This window comes from Leucopleurus acutus (assembly GCF_964270905.1).
Source record: "Leucopleurus acutus genome assembly, chromosome: 2".
In the NCBI taxonomy this organism is placed as follows: Eukaryota; Metazoa; Chordata; class Mammalia; order Artiodactyla; family Delphinidae; genus Leucopleurus; species Leucopleurus acutus.
Window position 1 is genome coordinate 145,353,309 of NC_139143.1, and position 17,142 is coordinate 145,370,450.

At 42.1% G+C, this 17,142-nt stretch overlaps 1 protein-coding gene across 5 annotated transcripts in view; it reads left to right on the forward strand.

The window, feature by feature from the left end:
- Positions 1–17,142, forward strand: part of DAB1 (DAB adaptor protein 1) — a gene marked incomplete at both ends in the record, with an annotated part of 275,176 nt that overhangs the window by 127,986 nt on the left and 130,048 nt on the right. For all 5 annotated transcript variants that reach the window (XM_082832330.1, XM_082832328.1, XM_082832331.1 and 2 more), the window contains 2 exons: positions 7,480–7,619; positions 13,987–14,085. In XM_082832330.1, coding sequence (XP_082688456.1) covers positions 7,480–7,619; positions 13,987–14,085 — 239 coding nt within the window. The remainder of the gene's footprint in view (positions 1–7,479; positions 7,620–13,986; positions 14,086–17,142) is intronic.

Sequence of the window (17,142 nt, forward strand, 5' to 3'; positions counted from 1 at the left end):
CTGGAGCTTACAGAGGAATGAGAAGGAGGAATTTAAACGGATTATTACAAATGAGATTAATTTGTTGCAAGGAGGCAGGGGGATTATCAGGAGAATACTATGGACACATCTCAGAGGGGACGTCCCAGGTAGACCTCTGGGATAGAGACACCTGGACGCATGGCATTGTGCTGAGACCTCAGGTGTCGAAGGGGAGGGGGTAGAGGAGGGGGGAGGATAGGGAAGGGTAGTGGCTTCAAGGCCCAAAGAACAACAGGTGTAAAACTACAGAGCACAGTGTGCTCAGAGCATGGCTTGTTGGAGGATCTGGATGAAGGCCACTGTGGCGGGAATGTGAAAAGTAAAAGGGAGGGTGGTCCAAAATGAGGTTGATGAGTTCAACAGGGACCATATTTATGGGGGCCTTGCAGGATATTTAAGGAGGTTCATTTTAGTTACACAGAAATATACCTATTTTAGAGCTGTATGCTCAAAAATCTTTTACTGATAGAGATGTGATTAAAAACAAAAAAAAAAAAAAAAAAAAGAAAAAAAGAAAGAAAAATGCCCTGGAGACCTTCTTCTGTAGACTCAGGCAGACCTGGGATTAAATCCTGGCTCTAGTACTTACCGAGGTGAATCAATTTAAACAACATGACCTCTCTGAATTTCTGGCTCTGGATCTAAAATATGTGGATAGGACCCACATACGATTGCCTTAACAGTAAGCTGAGCTCTACAAAGCACAGCATACAGTTTTGGCCATGGTTAGAGTCTCTAAATATTAGTTTTAAGTGTCATCATAGACGGTTAGCTCTCAGAGATCTCTGGAGAGCATTTTCTCTCTATGAATGCTCATTGGTACATGGGGAGGCTGAGCCTCCAAGAGGATAAATAACTTACACATAATCACATAGGTGAAGGTATAGGAACAGAGACCACACTTGAATCCAGGCCTCCTTACTTCCCAGCCAGTTACTGCTTTTCTTCCATGGCGTGTGGTTTCCAGTCATAAACCCTGTATCTTCCTCCTTTGGAATTCCAATCAGTGGTATATTGAAAATTCAATTCTCAGATTACTTGGAGAGTTTTGGATTAAGATTCTTGACAAAGCATCCTTTATAGTGATTGTTCATCACTGTTGTTTGTTTATAGAACCTAGTAAAGCCAGTGCACCAGGGCAGAAATCTTCAAACCATTCCGCTTAGGCTCCTTTCCTCTGACGTGAGTAGGAAAGCACTAATGAGGTGGTGCCCCTCAGGCCCTCCCTGTCTCCCAGGCATGTATACCCAGCCAGCCACAAATGCAACTGAACAGTGTTTCTCCCACTTAAGGAGATCCCTTGGAAACATTTAAAAAGAAAGTCTTGGGCTTTTAAGAAAACAAAGAAAACTCTATGAAAATACCTTTGCTGCGTAATGTCCTTTATTATTACTGATTTTTATCCTTTGTGAACTGGTAACATGTTTAAAATATCAATTTGAAAACCCCAAATCAAAACTTTGTTTTGAAACTCTCGTTCTGAGGATGCAGTTTGAGAAATAGCACCTCCAAAGAAGTTTTCTACATAAAAAGGTTGCTGTTCGACCACTTGCTGTTCCTGGTGAGCTTCCAGAATTACGAATGTCTGAATCAACTCAGTCTACTGTGTCCCTCCCACTAGGCTCAGAATCTCAATGGGTGGGATTTAGGAATGTGGTTTTTTGTGTCGGTGTGTGTGTGGTGTGTGTGTGTGTGTGTGTGTGTGTGTGTGTGTGTGTGTGTGTGTATGTGTGTTTTAAACAGGTGATTCTTCATTAAACTAGAATTAGAAAATGACTGCAATAATCTATTGACATTTCCACTAGAATGTAAGCTCCACAACTAGAGGGATATTTATATATTTTGGTCACTGCTGTATCTTTAGCACCTTAGAACTTATAGTGAGCCCTCACTAGAGAGCTTTATACTTCCCCAAATGTTGCTACACTGTTGTTTTAATCTAATCCTCACAACAGACCATAACATAGATAGCTCCTGTGGCCTAAAGAACAAAGCCCAAAAGCTTTAGCTTGGCTTCCAAAGCCCTTCATTGATTAGACCCCTCCAGCCTTTGTCAGCATCACTCAAGCCATGTGTTTGAACACAGTACTTTGCAAGCACATTGATTGTCTCAGGCTTACCCCAAATCAATGTAATCAAAATCTGTGGAGTGATATTTATAAAAGCTGCCTAGATGATTCTAAAACATAGTTAGGGTTGAGAAACACTCAGTCTAACCTAATTACTCACTGTCTCTGAATATTACCATAATCTTCGTTCCTCTAGAAAGCAGCTTCCTCACTTCTCTACCTGTTGAATCCCTGCTTTTTCACCAGCCTCCCTCAAACGGCATCTCAACTCTGCAGCTGTTGCTAATCCTCTCCTCACCAGACAGAAAACAATTCCTCCTCCCCTCGGCTCTATATGACATTCACAGTCCTGGTCATATTTTGTAAAGCTATGTGTGTCTCCTTCTGAATTGTGGCTTCCAGACAGGAGAAGAGACACTTTTCACTTACCTAGGTACCACAGAAAGCTAGCACAGTGCCTTGCACAAAGAACACTGAGGCAGTGCAGTGTAAAGATGGCGATAATATAATTAGGGTGACCACACAATTCACCATCCAAACTGGGATACGTTTCAGAGTAATGAGGGGTGCTAGTAATAATAGCATCAGGACAAAAGGTATAAACAGGGACTGTCCCAGACAAGCTGGAAGTATGAGCACCTAGATAACAATGGCCAACACTGACTAGCTCTTACTGTTTGCCTGTCACTCTCCTACATGCTGTCTGTGTGTCATTTCTTTGACCTAAACAATGACCCTATGTGGGAGCAACTGTTCTTATCTGCACTGAACAGAGAAAGATGCCGTGGAAGACATGTAAAGGAACTTACCTAAGGCAACACGATTAGGGGCGGGGTGGGAGAGGTGGCACTTGAACTCAAGTCCTCTGAATCCAGAGCTCATGCCGCCCAGTGGAGGAGCTCAGGCCTCAGTGTACGACAGGATGAAGCTCTGTTCACAGCTCAGCTTGAAATAACTTTAGTTACCTCTCTGGCTTTAGTGTCTTTATCCATACAATGATGGCAATGCCTCCCTTCAGTAACCCTGGAGGATTAAATGGGACATGGTATGAGAAGATCAGGCGAGGTGTGTGTGCTTGTGAGGTACTTGCCTTAAGAGAAAGCTATCTGCCAGTTTACTGTAGGCTCCATCAGACATCTATCCAAATAGCTGTGACACAAAGCGAGAAGTAGTACGTGCTATGACAGGTCACAGGAGACCCCATAGCCTAATGGGTAAAAGCATGACATTTTGCTTGAGACCTGGGTTCAAATTCAGGCTGTCATATTTGAATAGACATTTCTCCAAAGAAGATAAGCACGTGGGCAATGAGCCCATGAAAAGATGCTCTGTATCATTAGTCCTGAGGAAAATGCAAACTGCAACAATGAGGAGATTTCACTAAACACCTACTAGGATGGCTAAAGTTAAAAAAAAAAAAAAAGACAATAAGAGATGTAGCAAGAACAGCTGGTGGAGAAACTGGAACCCTCATACTTTGCTTGTGGGATTCTAAACTGTTGGAGCCACTTTGGAAAAACAGCTTGACAGTTCTTCAAAAAGTTAAACAGAGTTACCATATGACCCAGCAATTTCTCTTCTAGGTGTAATCCTAAGAGAATTGAAGAAATATGGCTATGTAAAAACTGGTACAGAAATGTTCATTGTAGCACTATTCTTAATGGCAGAGAAATAGAAACTGTTTAAATGTCCATCAGCTGTTATGGTATATCCATACAATGGAATATTATTCAGAAAGAAAAAGACGAAGTACTGATACCTGCTATTAAATGGAATGATCTTGAAAATGTGATGCTAAGTGAAGGAAGCCAGTCACAAAGGACCACCTATTGTATGATCCCATTTATATGAAATGTAGTTTGCCTCCAGAACAGGCAAGTCTATGGAGACAGAAAGTAGATTAGTGGTTGCCTAGGGCTGGTGGGCTTGGGGAAGATGGGGAATAACTACTTATGTGTACAGGGTTTCTTTCTGGGTTGATGAAAATGTTATGAAATTAGCTGGCAGTGATGGTTGTATAACTATGAATGTACTAAAACGACTGAATTGTACCCTTTAAAAGAGGGAATTGAATGGTATGGGAATTAAATCTCAATAAAGCTGTTACCTAAAAAAATTCAGGCGATGCCCTTGGCTTTGGGCATTGGTGTCATCTTCTATAAAAATAGGGCTCATGACAGAGACTAACTCAAAGAGCAGACGTGAGGATTAAATAAGAGATTGCATGTAAAACTCTTGGCACAATGACTGGTATCGTAAATGCTCGATAATAGATGATTTTCCTTAAATACATGACCTTTCTCCTGTCCATCCTGAAGCAGAGGGTCAGTGGTGCTTTCAGCAAAATAGGCTGGGGATTCATGATAACTTAGGATGCATGAAGATTGACACTCTCCCTCACACTCTCAAGTCGTATGTGCCTCTGAAGGAACAGTGTTATGGCTCTGATCTCTGTTATTTATTTCTTAACTTATATATTTGAGACCTTGCTCAAGATGTGCTCATGAAAAATTACCCTTTTAATGGTGGAGCATTTAATGAGAAACCGGATTATCTACTGCATAAGTGCCCTTCATACAAATTAGCTTGGCCCTGGGTCCTAATCTAAATTGGGCTCTCTACTTTCCTCTAAATGACCTAATATTTTCTTATTAATCTCTGCCCTCGTTCACCTGATCTAGCTCTGCTTCCTCTTATGAAGCATGCTCCTCAACAGAGCTCTGTGCCCTGACAAATGTTTCTTAAGGCTGTCTTTGTATCTGACTTATGGACATTTTTCGGACATGACCTGGAGGCGGGAAGCTGTTTCTTCCATTTTCAAGCCATCTCTCCAATGGAGTTTTAATGCTGCCAGTGTATTAAATATCAACAGATTTGGGCCAGGTGAGTTTTGGTAGAAGTTTAGATGGGGCTTCACAGGGAAGTCGAATAGATGAGAAGCAGTTAGTCATCGTGGTTAAGAGAACAGGCTTGAAGACACAGAACACAAGCAAACCATAAGCCTGGGCTTTGGCATCAGGCAGATCTGGGTTCAGGTCCCACTCAGTGAGTTTGGACAAATTACTTGGCCTCTCAAACCTTCAATATAGATCCTTGTCTATAAAACCTAAGTAATAGTACCTACCTCTAGGATTATTTCCAGGGCTAAACAAGTTGGTGCATATAATGAGCTTTGTACAGGACATGATAAATCCTACCTGGTATTGTTATTATACTTAAACTTTGGAGGAAGTTCCAAATAGTGAAAGGGATGCTATTAGCGACTGAAATAGTGTCAGGAATTGAAGAGGCAGAGATGGTATTTGCGATAGAATAAGGTAGAGTAAGATAACCTTCCCAAGAAATAGATCAGACCATAGGCCACTCCTACCAAATCTTGCATAATAATGCAGGGAGAGGTGACCTGTGGTGCTCACAGCTGGATGTCTGTACGTATAGGGTATATCAGGCAAATGTTCTTCTCTGTGCTGTTAGCCTTAGTCTCTGACATCTGCCCTCACTGATCCCGGAGACTTAAGTTTTACATTGATTACACATTCAGACGAATCATCCATGTGTTATATTTGCCTTATGGAAAGTAATTCAAGAAGTTTAATATGCTAAAAGTCAGCAAGGATGCGGTAGAAAAAATACCAAATGGGATTTGGGGACGACAGTTCCAGGCCTAACTATGCAGACGTCCTTCTTTTGTGTTTTCCTGTCCTCAGCTTTGTGTCTTCTATGTGCTTCTTTTACTGAGCTGATAACAGGGGCAACAACTACCGTTTATAGAAAACTTACCATGTGAATCCATGCTTTGCACATACTATCTTATTTAAGTTACTATTCATAATACTCCTAAAGTAGATATTTAATCTTCATTCAACAGTTAAGGAAACAGAGGCTTAGCAGATAGTTTAGTTGGCTTACAAGTGAGAGAGCCGTGATTTGAAATGAGGATGTCTGGCTCTAAAGCTTATACCTTCTTACACATCTAGCATAGTGCACTACACATTTTTGTTTGCAGTCATCAAAAACTTGAGCCTCTAGGGGCATAGACTTTGTCTCATTCATCTGTTGCCAGTGAGTAATAGCATCTGGCACAGAAGCGATGCTCAGTAAGGGATGAATGAATAAATGAATGAAATGCAAGCCATGTTTCGTCAATAGGAAAGCATTATATGATGGTTAGCTATTGCTGTTGTTTTTTTTGTCTATTTTAAGTGTGTCCTCAAATAATTCTCAACCCCACATAATGGAAAGGCCTCGGTTTGTCCATCATGTGGAGAGAAGAAATGGGCTGAATTATCTCCAATGTCCTCATATCTAAGTGTCAGACTGATGAAAGAAGGCATGATAGAGGAGGTATCAGAAGTTGAAGTTAATGATGTTCCAGGAGGTGAATATCAGAAGCCTTAGGGCATTCCAGGTTTTAAGAACCACATAAGCAATGCCCCAACCTGTGACTCCTTTGATGGGAGTTTGCCGAAGTTAGAGATTTGAATTCCTATGTAGTCTTTCTTTTTTTTTCCCCTAACTATATGAACGTGGACAAGCTATTTGAACTCTGTGACCTTCACCTTTGTCATCCGGGAAATGGATATGGTTGAGTCGTTGTGAAGAGGGGGTAAAGTTTATGAAACATCTCACAAGAAAGATGTGCTCAGTTCACAGTAACTTTATTGTCTTCATTTTATGTGGATGTGTTTGAACTTCTGGTTGATGTGTCTCGGCAAAATATTATGCTAACAATGATTGAGAAAGCTGTTACGAGGTGTGGGCGCACCGTACGGAGAAGTATGGAAGCTTCTTTCTGTACACGCATGAGTTAACAGAAGAGACATTGTAAAATCATTTTTTGATAATTGCCCCCGAGTCACTGCTTGATACAAAGCAATTACTCTGGAGTCTCACTGTAAAACAGCCCATGGAATTGGGTGTAAGGAGGGTCTTGGACCCGGGCCAAAGTCATATTAAATGCTGGAAATGCCGGAGAGGCTCAGGGCTAATACTCTTCTAACAAGAATGTCAGACATAAACTCCTAGTGGGTGATGATCGTTCGTTGATGACCTAGTGTGTATCAAAATCCGTATTGGCTACTTTATACGTGTCATCATGTTTATTTATCTTAATGCCCCTTTGAGATTGGTTATTTTTAACTCTTTTTTTTTTTTTTTTCTCCCTGAGAAAATGGAGTCTCAGAGAGAACTGTGTAATTTGCCTGAGGATTTAAAAGGATAGAGCCAGAATTTGCATACAGGAGTCTTACCATTCTTTTGTCCGTGGTCTAATGATTTGACTTTCATAGCATGTAGGTGAACCAGAGAACCAGTCTCGGAGCTGTGGATAGTTAAAGCCAATGGGCCCTGAACACCTACTTATCTGAATCCTGCATTTCTCTCTTTCTAGGTCAGGATCGCAGTGAAGCCACTTTGATAAAGAGGTTTAAAGGTGAAGGGGTCCGGTACAAGGCCAAACTGATCGGGATTGATGAGGTTTCCGCAGCTCGGGGAGACAAGTTATGCCAAGACTCCATGATGAAACTCAAGGTACTGCGCAAGCATTTTAATTTAAATAGTGTGGGTTTGATATGACCGAGAGGAAGAAATGATTACAGTCATTCTGGTAAACACATTTTTTTATTCATATACTGGTATATTACTTGGTACACTGATGACTCACTGCATTTATTTATTGGGAGGACATGTCAATCATTTAGCAAATGTTTGTTGAGCATCTGCTATGTGGAGGTATTTTGCTAGCCCCTGTTGTACAGTTTTTGAGCATATCACATGTTATTCAATTGTATCTTCACTGTGCGATGCCTGCAAAAATAAAAGTACAGAATCATCAAATTGTGCTGTCACTCAGATTTTATAAATTTTCTACTTGATTTTTGAATAAATTTTATATATTTCACCATATGATGAATATGGTAAAAGATGATATATTAATAAAAAAGCTGATTTTATTCATTCTTGAAATTTCTATCAATGTCCCCCAAATACTTTAAAGGGAAAATGTTATTAAAAAGTGATATGTAACTAGATATTGACATTTGGCAGTATCACGAAGAGATTGATGATTTTAAATGCTTTAAAGAAGGCTTTTCATTGAGAAAACTAAGAAAGAAATTGAGGAGAATTTTAATATGCGAAATAAGACAATTATGTTATTAAATAGCCTTTAAAAACATACAAAATTGAACATTGTTTGTTCCCAGATTCTGGTCTCCATGTAGTCTGTGTCTCTTTTTTTAAAAAGTAATATAAAGTATTAGAAAAACAGATGATTTAGCAAGAAGTTTACAAGCTATCTTATGCATTTAAGACCTATAATTTAATTATTTTCCTGATTATAGAATTCAAAAAATGCTCATTGTAAAAATTTTGAAAGTACAGAAAAGTATGAGGGAAAATTAAACTTATCCACAATCCCACCACAAAAAGAAAAATCAGTATCAGCATTTTTGTGTGTAACTAACACTCTCTCTTTATATTTTTACATACATTTGTGTATATGTATATGAACCATACACATATATGTAGTGTAATTGGAATTACTGTTTATAGTTTCATATCTTGTTTTCTTTCTCCATAATAATATATCATGAGCATTTTTTCTTATCTTCTAATAGTCCCTGAGGCTACAACTTGGTCAATGTAATTTTTTTTTAATGTAAGAAAAAGGGAAGAAAAGAAAAGGAAAGAAAAAAGGAAAGAAGTCTGGCCAAGTGCCTACTAATATTAAATGAGACAATACCTATAAAACACCCTCTACATTGTCTTTTCTTTGATAGATGCTTAATAAAGCACAGGTATTAATTTTTTTTATACTGTACACATTTTCTCAACAGTTTAACATGTCTATTAGATGCTAAGACTCCCTGTAGTATGGCTGTAGGAATCATTCTTTTTAAAAACTCTTAATTTTCTAAACTGTGTATCATTACTTTCTTTTTCTTTTTTTTAGCTGTTACACAGCAAACTTTATTTTAATAGTTATGAATCTACTACAAGGCATACTAGAAAAAGGTATAGAAGACATTAAAATCATGAGTTCACAGATTGTCTCCTTGGAAGAGGTTAATGTATCCTTTTATAAAAAATAATTAAGCGGGACTTCCCTGGTGGTGCAGTGGATAAGACTCCACGCTCCCAATGCAGGGGGCCCGGGTTTGATCCCCGGTCAGGGAACTAGATCCCACGTGCATGCCGCAACTAAGAGTTTGCATGCCGCAACTAAGACCTGATGCAACCAAATAAATAAATATTAAAATAATAATAATAATTAAGCAATGTTATAAGATTTTAGGACAGTCCAGTAGTGAGCCCCCTTCTTCTGCCAAGTTCAAGTCTGAGTGATAAATACACAAAGGAGTCCAACAGGAAGAATTCTAAATTCCAGCTTCACGACTGATAAATGCTGGTCTGGAGGATGTGACGTAGATACACAGCCACAGGGCATCCTTGAAAGAGACAGGCCATTCCACTTGGTTTGTGGGGTAGTTGGATAACTTCAGCGTTCCATGTTCACCCCCCGTGACCCCTGCTCTGCCCCAGAGCGGGACTGTGATTCGCGCATGAGATCAGACCAGAACACAGCCTCTCTACCAGCGGGTGGATTGCAGAGAGAGAACCCAGAAAGACTGAGCCAAGGAGACCCTAGTCAAGAATGGGGATAAAGGCCTGCCTCTTGATTCTTGCTGAAGTTGCTCCTTACGAGTATGAGGCCAGGCAAATGGAGATTTGCTTTCGACAAATATTAATTGAAAGACATCAAGAAACTCTCCGGTGGCCTGGTTCTCACCCAGAGCCACAAGTCTGCTGAGAACAAGAAAGAGGCTGGTACATCTTCCCCCAGCATCCTGGTAGATAGCGTTCACCAGGCATGGGTCACAGAGCACCTCACTGACAGCTGCTTTCATAGAAGCATGGAGGTCTCAGCGTATGTGAGACAGGAGTTGGCCTGTGTGCCCTGAAGTTCTCCCTCAGGATTAGCACTGGGCCAGGCTAGCTGTACCAGGCCTGGCCAGGATTGCCGGCCTTGGCGTGTGTGTGTGGTGGTGGTGGGGGGGGGGTGTTACCTGCAGTGAAGTACCCCATCTGTCACCCCTTATAACTGTGAGGTCCCCAAAGCCCTGGAGAGTTGGTCCAACCATAACACGCTCCTGTCCAATGCTCTGAACTTGTTGACAGTTCTTGATTCCCAGACAATCGTCTTTCCTTATTTGCAAGTTGCAGAGCAGAATGTTGACATTTCTGCTCCCCGTAGTGTTTCTTTAAGAAACACAGAAACGTAAACGATCGATTCTCCATTTGGCCACTTGCCCAGGAAGGAAAGACAAAGAAGTACAAACGCCTGTTAGCCTTGCAAAAGGCCCACTTGTTCATGTCAGGCCATAGGAGAAAAAAATTTTTTTAATCTGTCTTTCTTCGCTAGGCTTTCTGAAGCTGGTGCCTCTTCCTGTTTTAGAGAGGTTTCTCTTGGATTATAGAGATTTAAGAGGGGATTCCTAATGCGAGCGTGAGTGAGCCATTGCCTGTCCACCAGCGAAGCCTCGTTGTCATTGTGTTTTAATTTAGTCAACAACGCACTTTTACATCTATTACCTCTTTCGCTCTTAGGAGGTAGCTATTGGCTTCCCTGTTTTGTCAATAAAATATCGGAGGCTCACGGAAGTTATAGGATTTGCCCCGGAACCTTCATTTCATCTGGGATAAGCCCAGAGTTCAAGCCCGTATCTCCAGATGCCCAGTGTTGGATAAGATATGGTTGAGTGCTTCGTTCTATTCTGTTTTGTATCTGCGTTGAATCTATCCTGGTTCCCCAACTAGAGTCTAAGCTCCTACCGGTAAGCTACATAGCCCCACATCATCGACTTCCAAAGCAGTCAACTTTCAGAGGTATCGGGCAAAATGGTGGTGGTTGAAGCTATGGGAGAGATGGGCTGATTACAGAGCCCTAAGTAAATCTGTTAGTCAGGGTCCTGTAAGAAACACCCAGCCCGACTAGGTCAGATGAGGATACTTTAAGGCAGGAGCGACATACAAAGGTTAGGCAAGGTTAAGGTAGCAAACAAGAGCTGGTGAGGCACTGGAAACTAAAAACAGTGGGAAGCTGTTACCAAGCTAGGATGAGATCTATTTACTGGAACCCAGGGAGGGCGAGATTGCGGACAAAGTCCCTTCCCTCGCCAAGTGAGATTGTAGAACAAGGATGGGAAGGAGGCTGGATGAAATACCCTGACCTCTCTCCTTCCACCCTCCGGTCTCCCGTCTGTGCCTTCCTGGGTGGCATCCAGAGGGCAGGAAGCTCAGAGGACCTGGCAATGCAGACCACAGGGGCCAGTCTCTGGGCACACAGCAGGGCAGAGGAGGATATCTGTATTCTCCTTCTTACCTCGGAAAAGTGAAACCTAGGATGAGTTTTCCCCCAAAGATCTACAACTGATAACCAGTAGGGCTGAGATTGGAGACCAGGTTTAGTTCGTGGAGCTTTCTGGAATAGCATTCTAGGTTTTCAGCTATTCAGGTTGCACACCTGCTTGACGTGTTCCCTGGAGATCACAGTCATCCCATTGTGTGCATACACCCTGCTGGGTGAGGTTTCTCAGAGTCCTTTCCTGTGCATCATCTTATTGGATTCTCACGGCAACCCCTGAGCTGGACAGGGCAGGCTATCAACCCTGCCTGGCGTGCCTGACCCCTTCCCTGTGTATAAAATCCTCCAGCAAGATGCTGCCTCTGTGTGACTCCCTTAGGGACACCTGCATCAGTCACTCCATACAGTGCCCAGCACATGGCATTGCTTCGTAGAATCAGTATTAGTATTAGAGGTGATGGTCACAGTCATTTGTTGAGCTCTCCTTGCACGCTGCACCCCATGCTAGGTGCGGTATGTGCACGCTTCACTCTTAGGAAATAAGAAGTATTCTCATTTTAGAGTTCTCCTTCACTACTGAGTTTGGAAGCTGGTGGTTCCACCTTTTTTTTCATCCATGCCTCCCCAAAGAGCCCTTCCAGAGGGTTATAATAGAAGCAGCCCTAACACTGGAATCCGAAAGGTCACTGTTTGAATTCCCTCTATATGTCTTCTTAGTTCCTTGAGGTTTGGGGTGTTCACTTGGCCCCCCGATCTTATGTTTGGTCATTTGTAAAATAAGGGAGATAATTTTTCCTTCCCAGGAATGTGGGATGGGCTGAATTATATGATGTGTAAGAGAACTCCTACCATCTGGTAGGTACCCAAGAAAACATCTGACTCCTTCATTTCCAGGGGACCGGCAGTGACTTTGTAGGTCAGGTGGCTAATATTAGGCACAGAAACCCCAAAAGACACCTACCTCCACATCTTCCGATTCCCCAGCCAGCCCTGTCCCTTGGCCCTTTGTCAGCGCTACATAACAGCACTGAATCGTCTGTGGGGAGGTGAGCCCCTGCAGTGTGCTGTCTGGTGGCAGGCTTGCTTCGACTTCATGCAGGTTTTCAGGGCTTAACTCAGGGTCCTGTCTCTCAACATGCCTGATGAAACTGGAGTTTTATTTCCCCAAGGATCACACCATGTGGATCATCCTTCTCTCTTGCATTTATCCTGGGAAGCTGTACATCAGCAGCCCCAAGCAGAAGTGCTCCTGAAACATGCACGCTGGCTCCTCCCGTCCCTCTTTATCTGCAGCCACCTTCTGCCAGGGAGTTCTTTGATAGCCACCTGGTCAGCATCACTGTGTGCTGGGAATTAGCACAATTTGATGTTGTAGTAATTCTAAGAGCTAGGGGTTGTTAGGACCATCTTGGAGATGGGGACATTAAAGCTACTCTTCTTGGGGCTTCCCTGGTGGCGCAGTGGTTGAGAGTCCGCCTGCCGATGCCCGGGACACGGGTTCGTGACCTGGTCCGGGAGGATCCCGCATGCCGCGGAGCGGCTGGGCCCGTGAGCCATGGCCGCTGAGCCTGCGCGTCTGGAGCCTGTGCTCCACAACGGGAGAGGCTACAACAGTGAGAGGCCCACGTACCACAAAAAAAAAAAAAAAGCAAGTGTCTTTACTCTTAACTTGCATAATATCAACTTTGGCGAGGACTCTTGATAGCACATTCATGTAACAATAATTTCCTAAGTGTCTCCTGACCTTCAGGGACAGTCCAGGGACTGTCCTGGGTACGAGGAAGAGAGCATTGAGCAGAGTAACGTACCTACCTTTTGTGACACCTACCTTCTAATTGACTCATACACATATCTTCAGTTTACAAAAAATTTGGGGAAACCGATTTTTGAGAAGTGGAATGCACTTGGTAGGCACTTTCCTTGAAAGCACAGGAATGATTGGAAAAATGGTAGAAGAACATACAAAACGTGTGGGTAAAAACTGCAAGCCTTAGACATATGACCATAACATTTTTCCAAACAAAATTGAGACATGCAGTCTGGCAATATATTTTCTTTTCTTTGTGATCTCTAAAATTAATTCATATGAAAACTTTTCCCAGAAGTATAAAATTAAAATCACATTTAGGAATGTATTCCACGACTCATCTTTATTTAAAAGGTTAAAGCCATATCTAATACAAAAGCCAGCAAAGATTTTAACAAGAGGACCACATTCTGTTTATCCTGGGCTCTCGAATTCTGAACTGAGCATCTAGGCACAAAGCAGACACTCTATAAATCTTGGTTCGTCCAATGAATACATGTTCAAGTATCTGTTTCTACAGTTTTCGAGCAGTGAGGACAAGTATTACCCTAAAACATCAAGAAAATGCAAGCCCGTCGGGGAAGGCAGCATGGAAGTGGGGAGGGAATGGAGTGTGCATGATGGGTGGCTTCGGTTCATGATATCTGACATGCCTTTGCTTTGGGACCGGAGGGAATTTTCAAATGAAGACACTAAAGTAAAAAGCACATCCTTCCTTTCAACAGGGCGTTGTTGCTGGCGCTCGTTCCAAAGGAGAACACAAACAGAAAATCTTTTTAACCATCTCCTTTGGAGGAATCAAAATCTTTGATGAGAAGACAGGGGTAAGTAAAAGAATAACATGGCATGGTGAAGTTGAATCCACTGACAGATGTGCCCTTGAAAGCCTCTACTCTCTGGGCAGGGATATCAAACGAGCATAAAAACAGATAAAGCAACTGACAAACTTGATCAACTGTGATTGTCCGTCAGAGGGAGGCTGTTTCCTGACTTGGCCACAGTGTGACTGCACCAACACAGTGTGACTGTGTTTCTTGCAGTGTAATTGGGATAAAAGTGTCACACAGTCCTGGTAATGCAATAGGGAGATTGATGTGCTTTGAAGAGCGGTGGCTAATGTGACAGTTTAAGTTAAATTTCTTTGTGTGCCGGCAGCTTTAATGACATGCATCCTAGAGGGAGACGCACGGGGGTCAGTTGACTTGGTCAAAGCATCCAGACTCTCTTGAGTTGAACCTGTGGCACCTCGCAATTGCTGTCGTCAAAAAGAATAAATGGAGTTTTCAATCTTGAAAAAACTCTATCACTGCATGATCGGGAAATGTAAGGGCTGATCTGTTTGTTAAACCCACTGAAGTAGTGGTTTGTATTTTCACCAACCTCCGGGCAGCAGTTAGCTCCCAGCTTCATCCCCAGGACTTGCCTTGCATTGTTGGCCTTGTTCACTGATGGTAAGGGAAAAACAGAGAAGCGTTCTGTTCTTTGATCTGTTTTGTCCAGAGAGCAAGAGTCAAGTGGACATGTTTTCCTTTTATTCATTCAGTGCTTTATATAGCTTCTAACACACCTCCGCCTATGTCACCTCCTTTGAACTTCACGGGTAATTTGTCAAGCACTGTATAAACAATACTCAACCAGCCAAGTTACCTAACCTTGTCGTTTTGCATTATAATTTTCTCGCCTTTGTTTTGACTCATATTAGGATAGCAGTGGGTAGTAGGATGATAATTTAACAGTAAAGAATGGATTTTCTTGAAGAAAAGTTATTCCTGAATAATAATAGCACAGACATTTGTACACCCATGTTCATAGAAGCATTATTCACAATGGCCAAAAGGTAGAAGCAACCCAACTGTCCATCTATGGATGAATGGATAGACAAAATATGGTGTGTGTGTGTGTGTGTGTGTGTGTGTGTGTGTGTGTGTGTGTGTATAATGGAATATTATTAAGCAGTAAAAAGGAAGTTCTGACCTATGCTACAACATGGAAGACGTTATGCAAAGTAAAAACAGCCAGTCACACGTAGACAAATTCAGCCGGATTCCACTTAATGAGGTATCTAGAGGAGTCAAATTCACAGAGACAGAAAGTAGAATGGTGGTTGACTGGCCTGGGGGGAGGGGTGGTAAAGAGTTAGTGTTTAATGAGTACAGAGTTAAAAGTCTGGGGAGAGGGAAACAGTGCTGTTGATGGATGGCTGCTCAACAATATGAATGTACTTTATGCCACTAAAAATGGTCATAATGGTAAATTTTATGTTATGTATGTATTACCACAATAAGAAAATCTAGTAGTAATAATGACCATTTGTTGAGTACCTACTAGGTACATATTAGTCACTTTGCATACATTATTCAGTTTTGTCCTCACAAGGGTCCCATGAGAGAGTAATAACAACAGGTACTGCGTCAAGCACATAGTATGTTCCAGTCATAGTTGTACGCCCTTTAGAAGTACCAATCCATTTAATCCTTACAACAACCCTGTGAGTAGATAGTGTTGTCATCTCCATTTTATAGTTGAAGATATTAAGGAGAGAAAAGTAACTTGCTGGAAGTAGGTGGTGGTGGAGACAGGATTACAACCTAGGTTGTCCGGCTTATGAGTCCAACCACAGTGTCTTATCTCTCAGGGTAAGTGACTTTCTCATGTTCATCCAGCATGTAGGAGGCAGAGCTGGGATTTAGCCTCCAGTTGACCTGAATCAAAAATCAAAGCAATTGACCTCTATGTTATAGGAAAGGTGGACCTACCTGGGGATGCCGTGGTACCCAGGGAGTTTAAGATGCGGGCACAAGCATCGGTAGTCAAGGAGCTTGAAGGCAGCAAGATTAAGAGCCTAATGTAAGCCTCTTCTGCTTTAATAAAATTATGGTTTCTAAAATTAGGGAAGATTGTCCTTTTCCTGGGCAGACTATCGTTTGGAGACTTGTGCTCAGTTCTGAACCTCACATTTTAGAAAAGATATAATCGAATCAAAGTATATCCTGATGAGGGGACCAGGGCAGTTGGGGGACTGAATACTATGCTGGGCCAACACTTCTGAACACAGATGTGGCCACGTGGGATCCTGAGTAACACACAGGAGGCAGAGAGCTTTGGGCTTGTAGAAACTTGGAGGATATCATTGACCCCTTAGCCTCCTTCATGGTAGGGATCCAAGGAGCGTGGATCAAGCCTATCTGAGAGATGCTTTCACAAGGATATATATGCCCAATATAAGTCATGATCTCTAGTCTCTTCCCAAGTCCATGCCTGCCCATCACATGACACTGGCATCACCAAAGGGACTGGAGTAAACCAGAGTATCAGATATTTTCTTTTGTCTAGGGCCATGTGTTTGGCTTTGCTATTCCATCATGTACCCTACCATCAAATAGTTCTCATCACCACACTTTAACTAATGAGAAGAGGTAGTTTATATTCTTTACCTTTCTCTAAATCCTCACGCAAGGATGGCTAACCTGGCCCCAAAGAAAGATACCACCAAACCTTATAATGTGATTTTTTTGATTCTTTATCTGGACACAAAGAGAACAGCAGTAAAGTCATTATTTCAGCTCAAAGCCATTTGGCTTTGTTGAAAAAAAATGTCATCTCCTACTGGAGAATCGGGGGGAAGGCAGAGTTAAATGTTTTCTGTCTGGCTTCGTCTGCTCCAGTTCTGTTTGATTAACCTTGGGCCCTGTATCATTGGTCTTCTGCTACCCTAGCTTGTTAATTTGTCTCAACACAAGCCTGGGGAAAAGTGGTGGAGAGAATCGAACATTTAAGCCTGAACTAGAGAGGATGGTGGGAGCAAGGCCCTCCATATTAATAGCGTTCATCTCTCCAAGAGGTTGTCCAGTAGAAAAAGCAGCTGACTTGTTTTGTGTGAC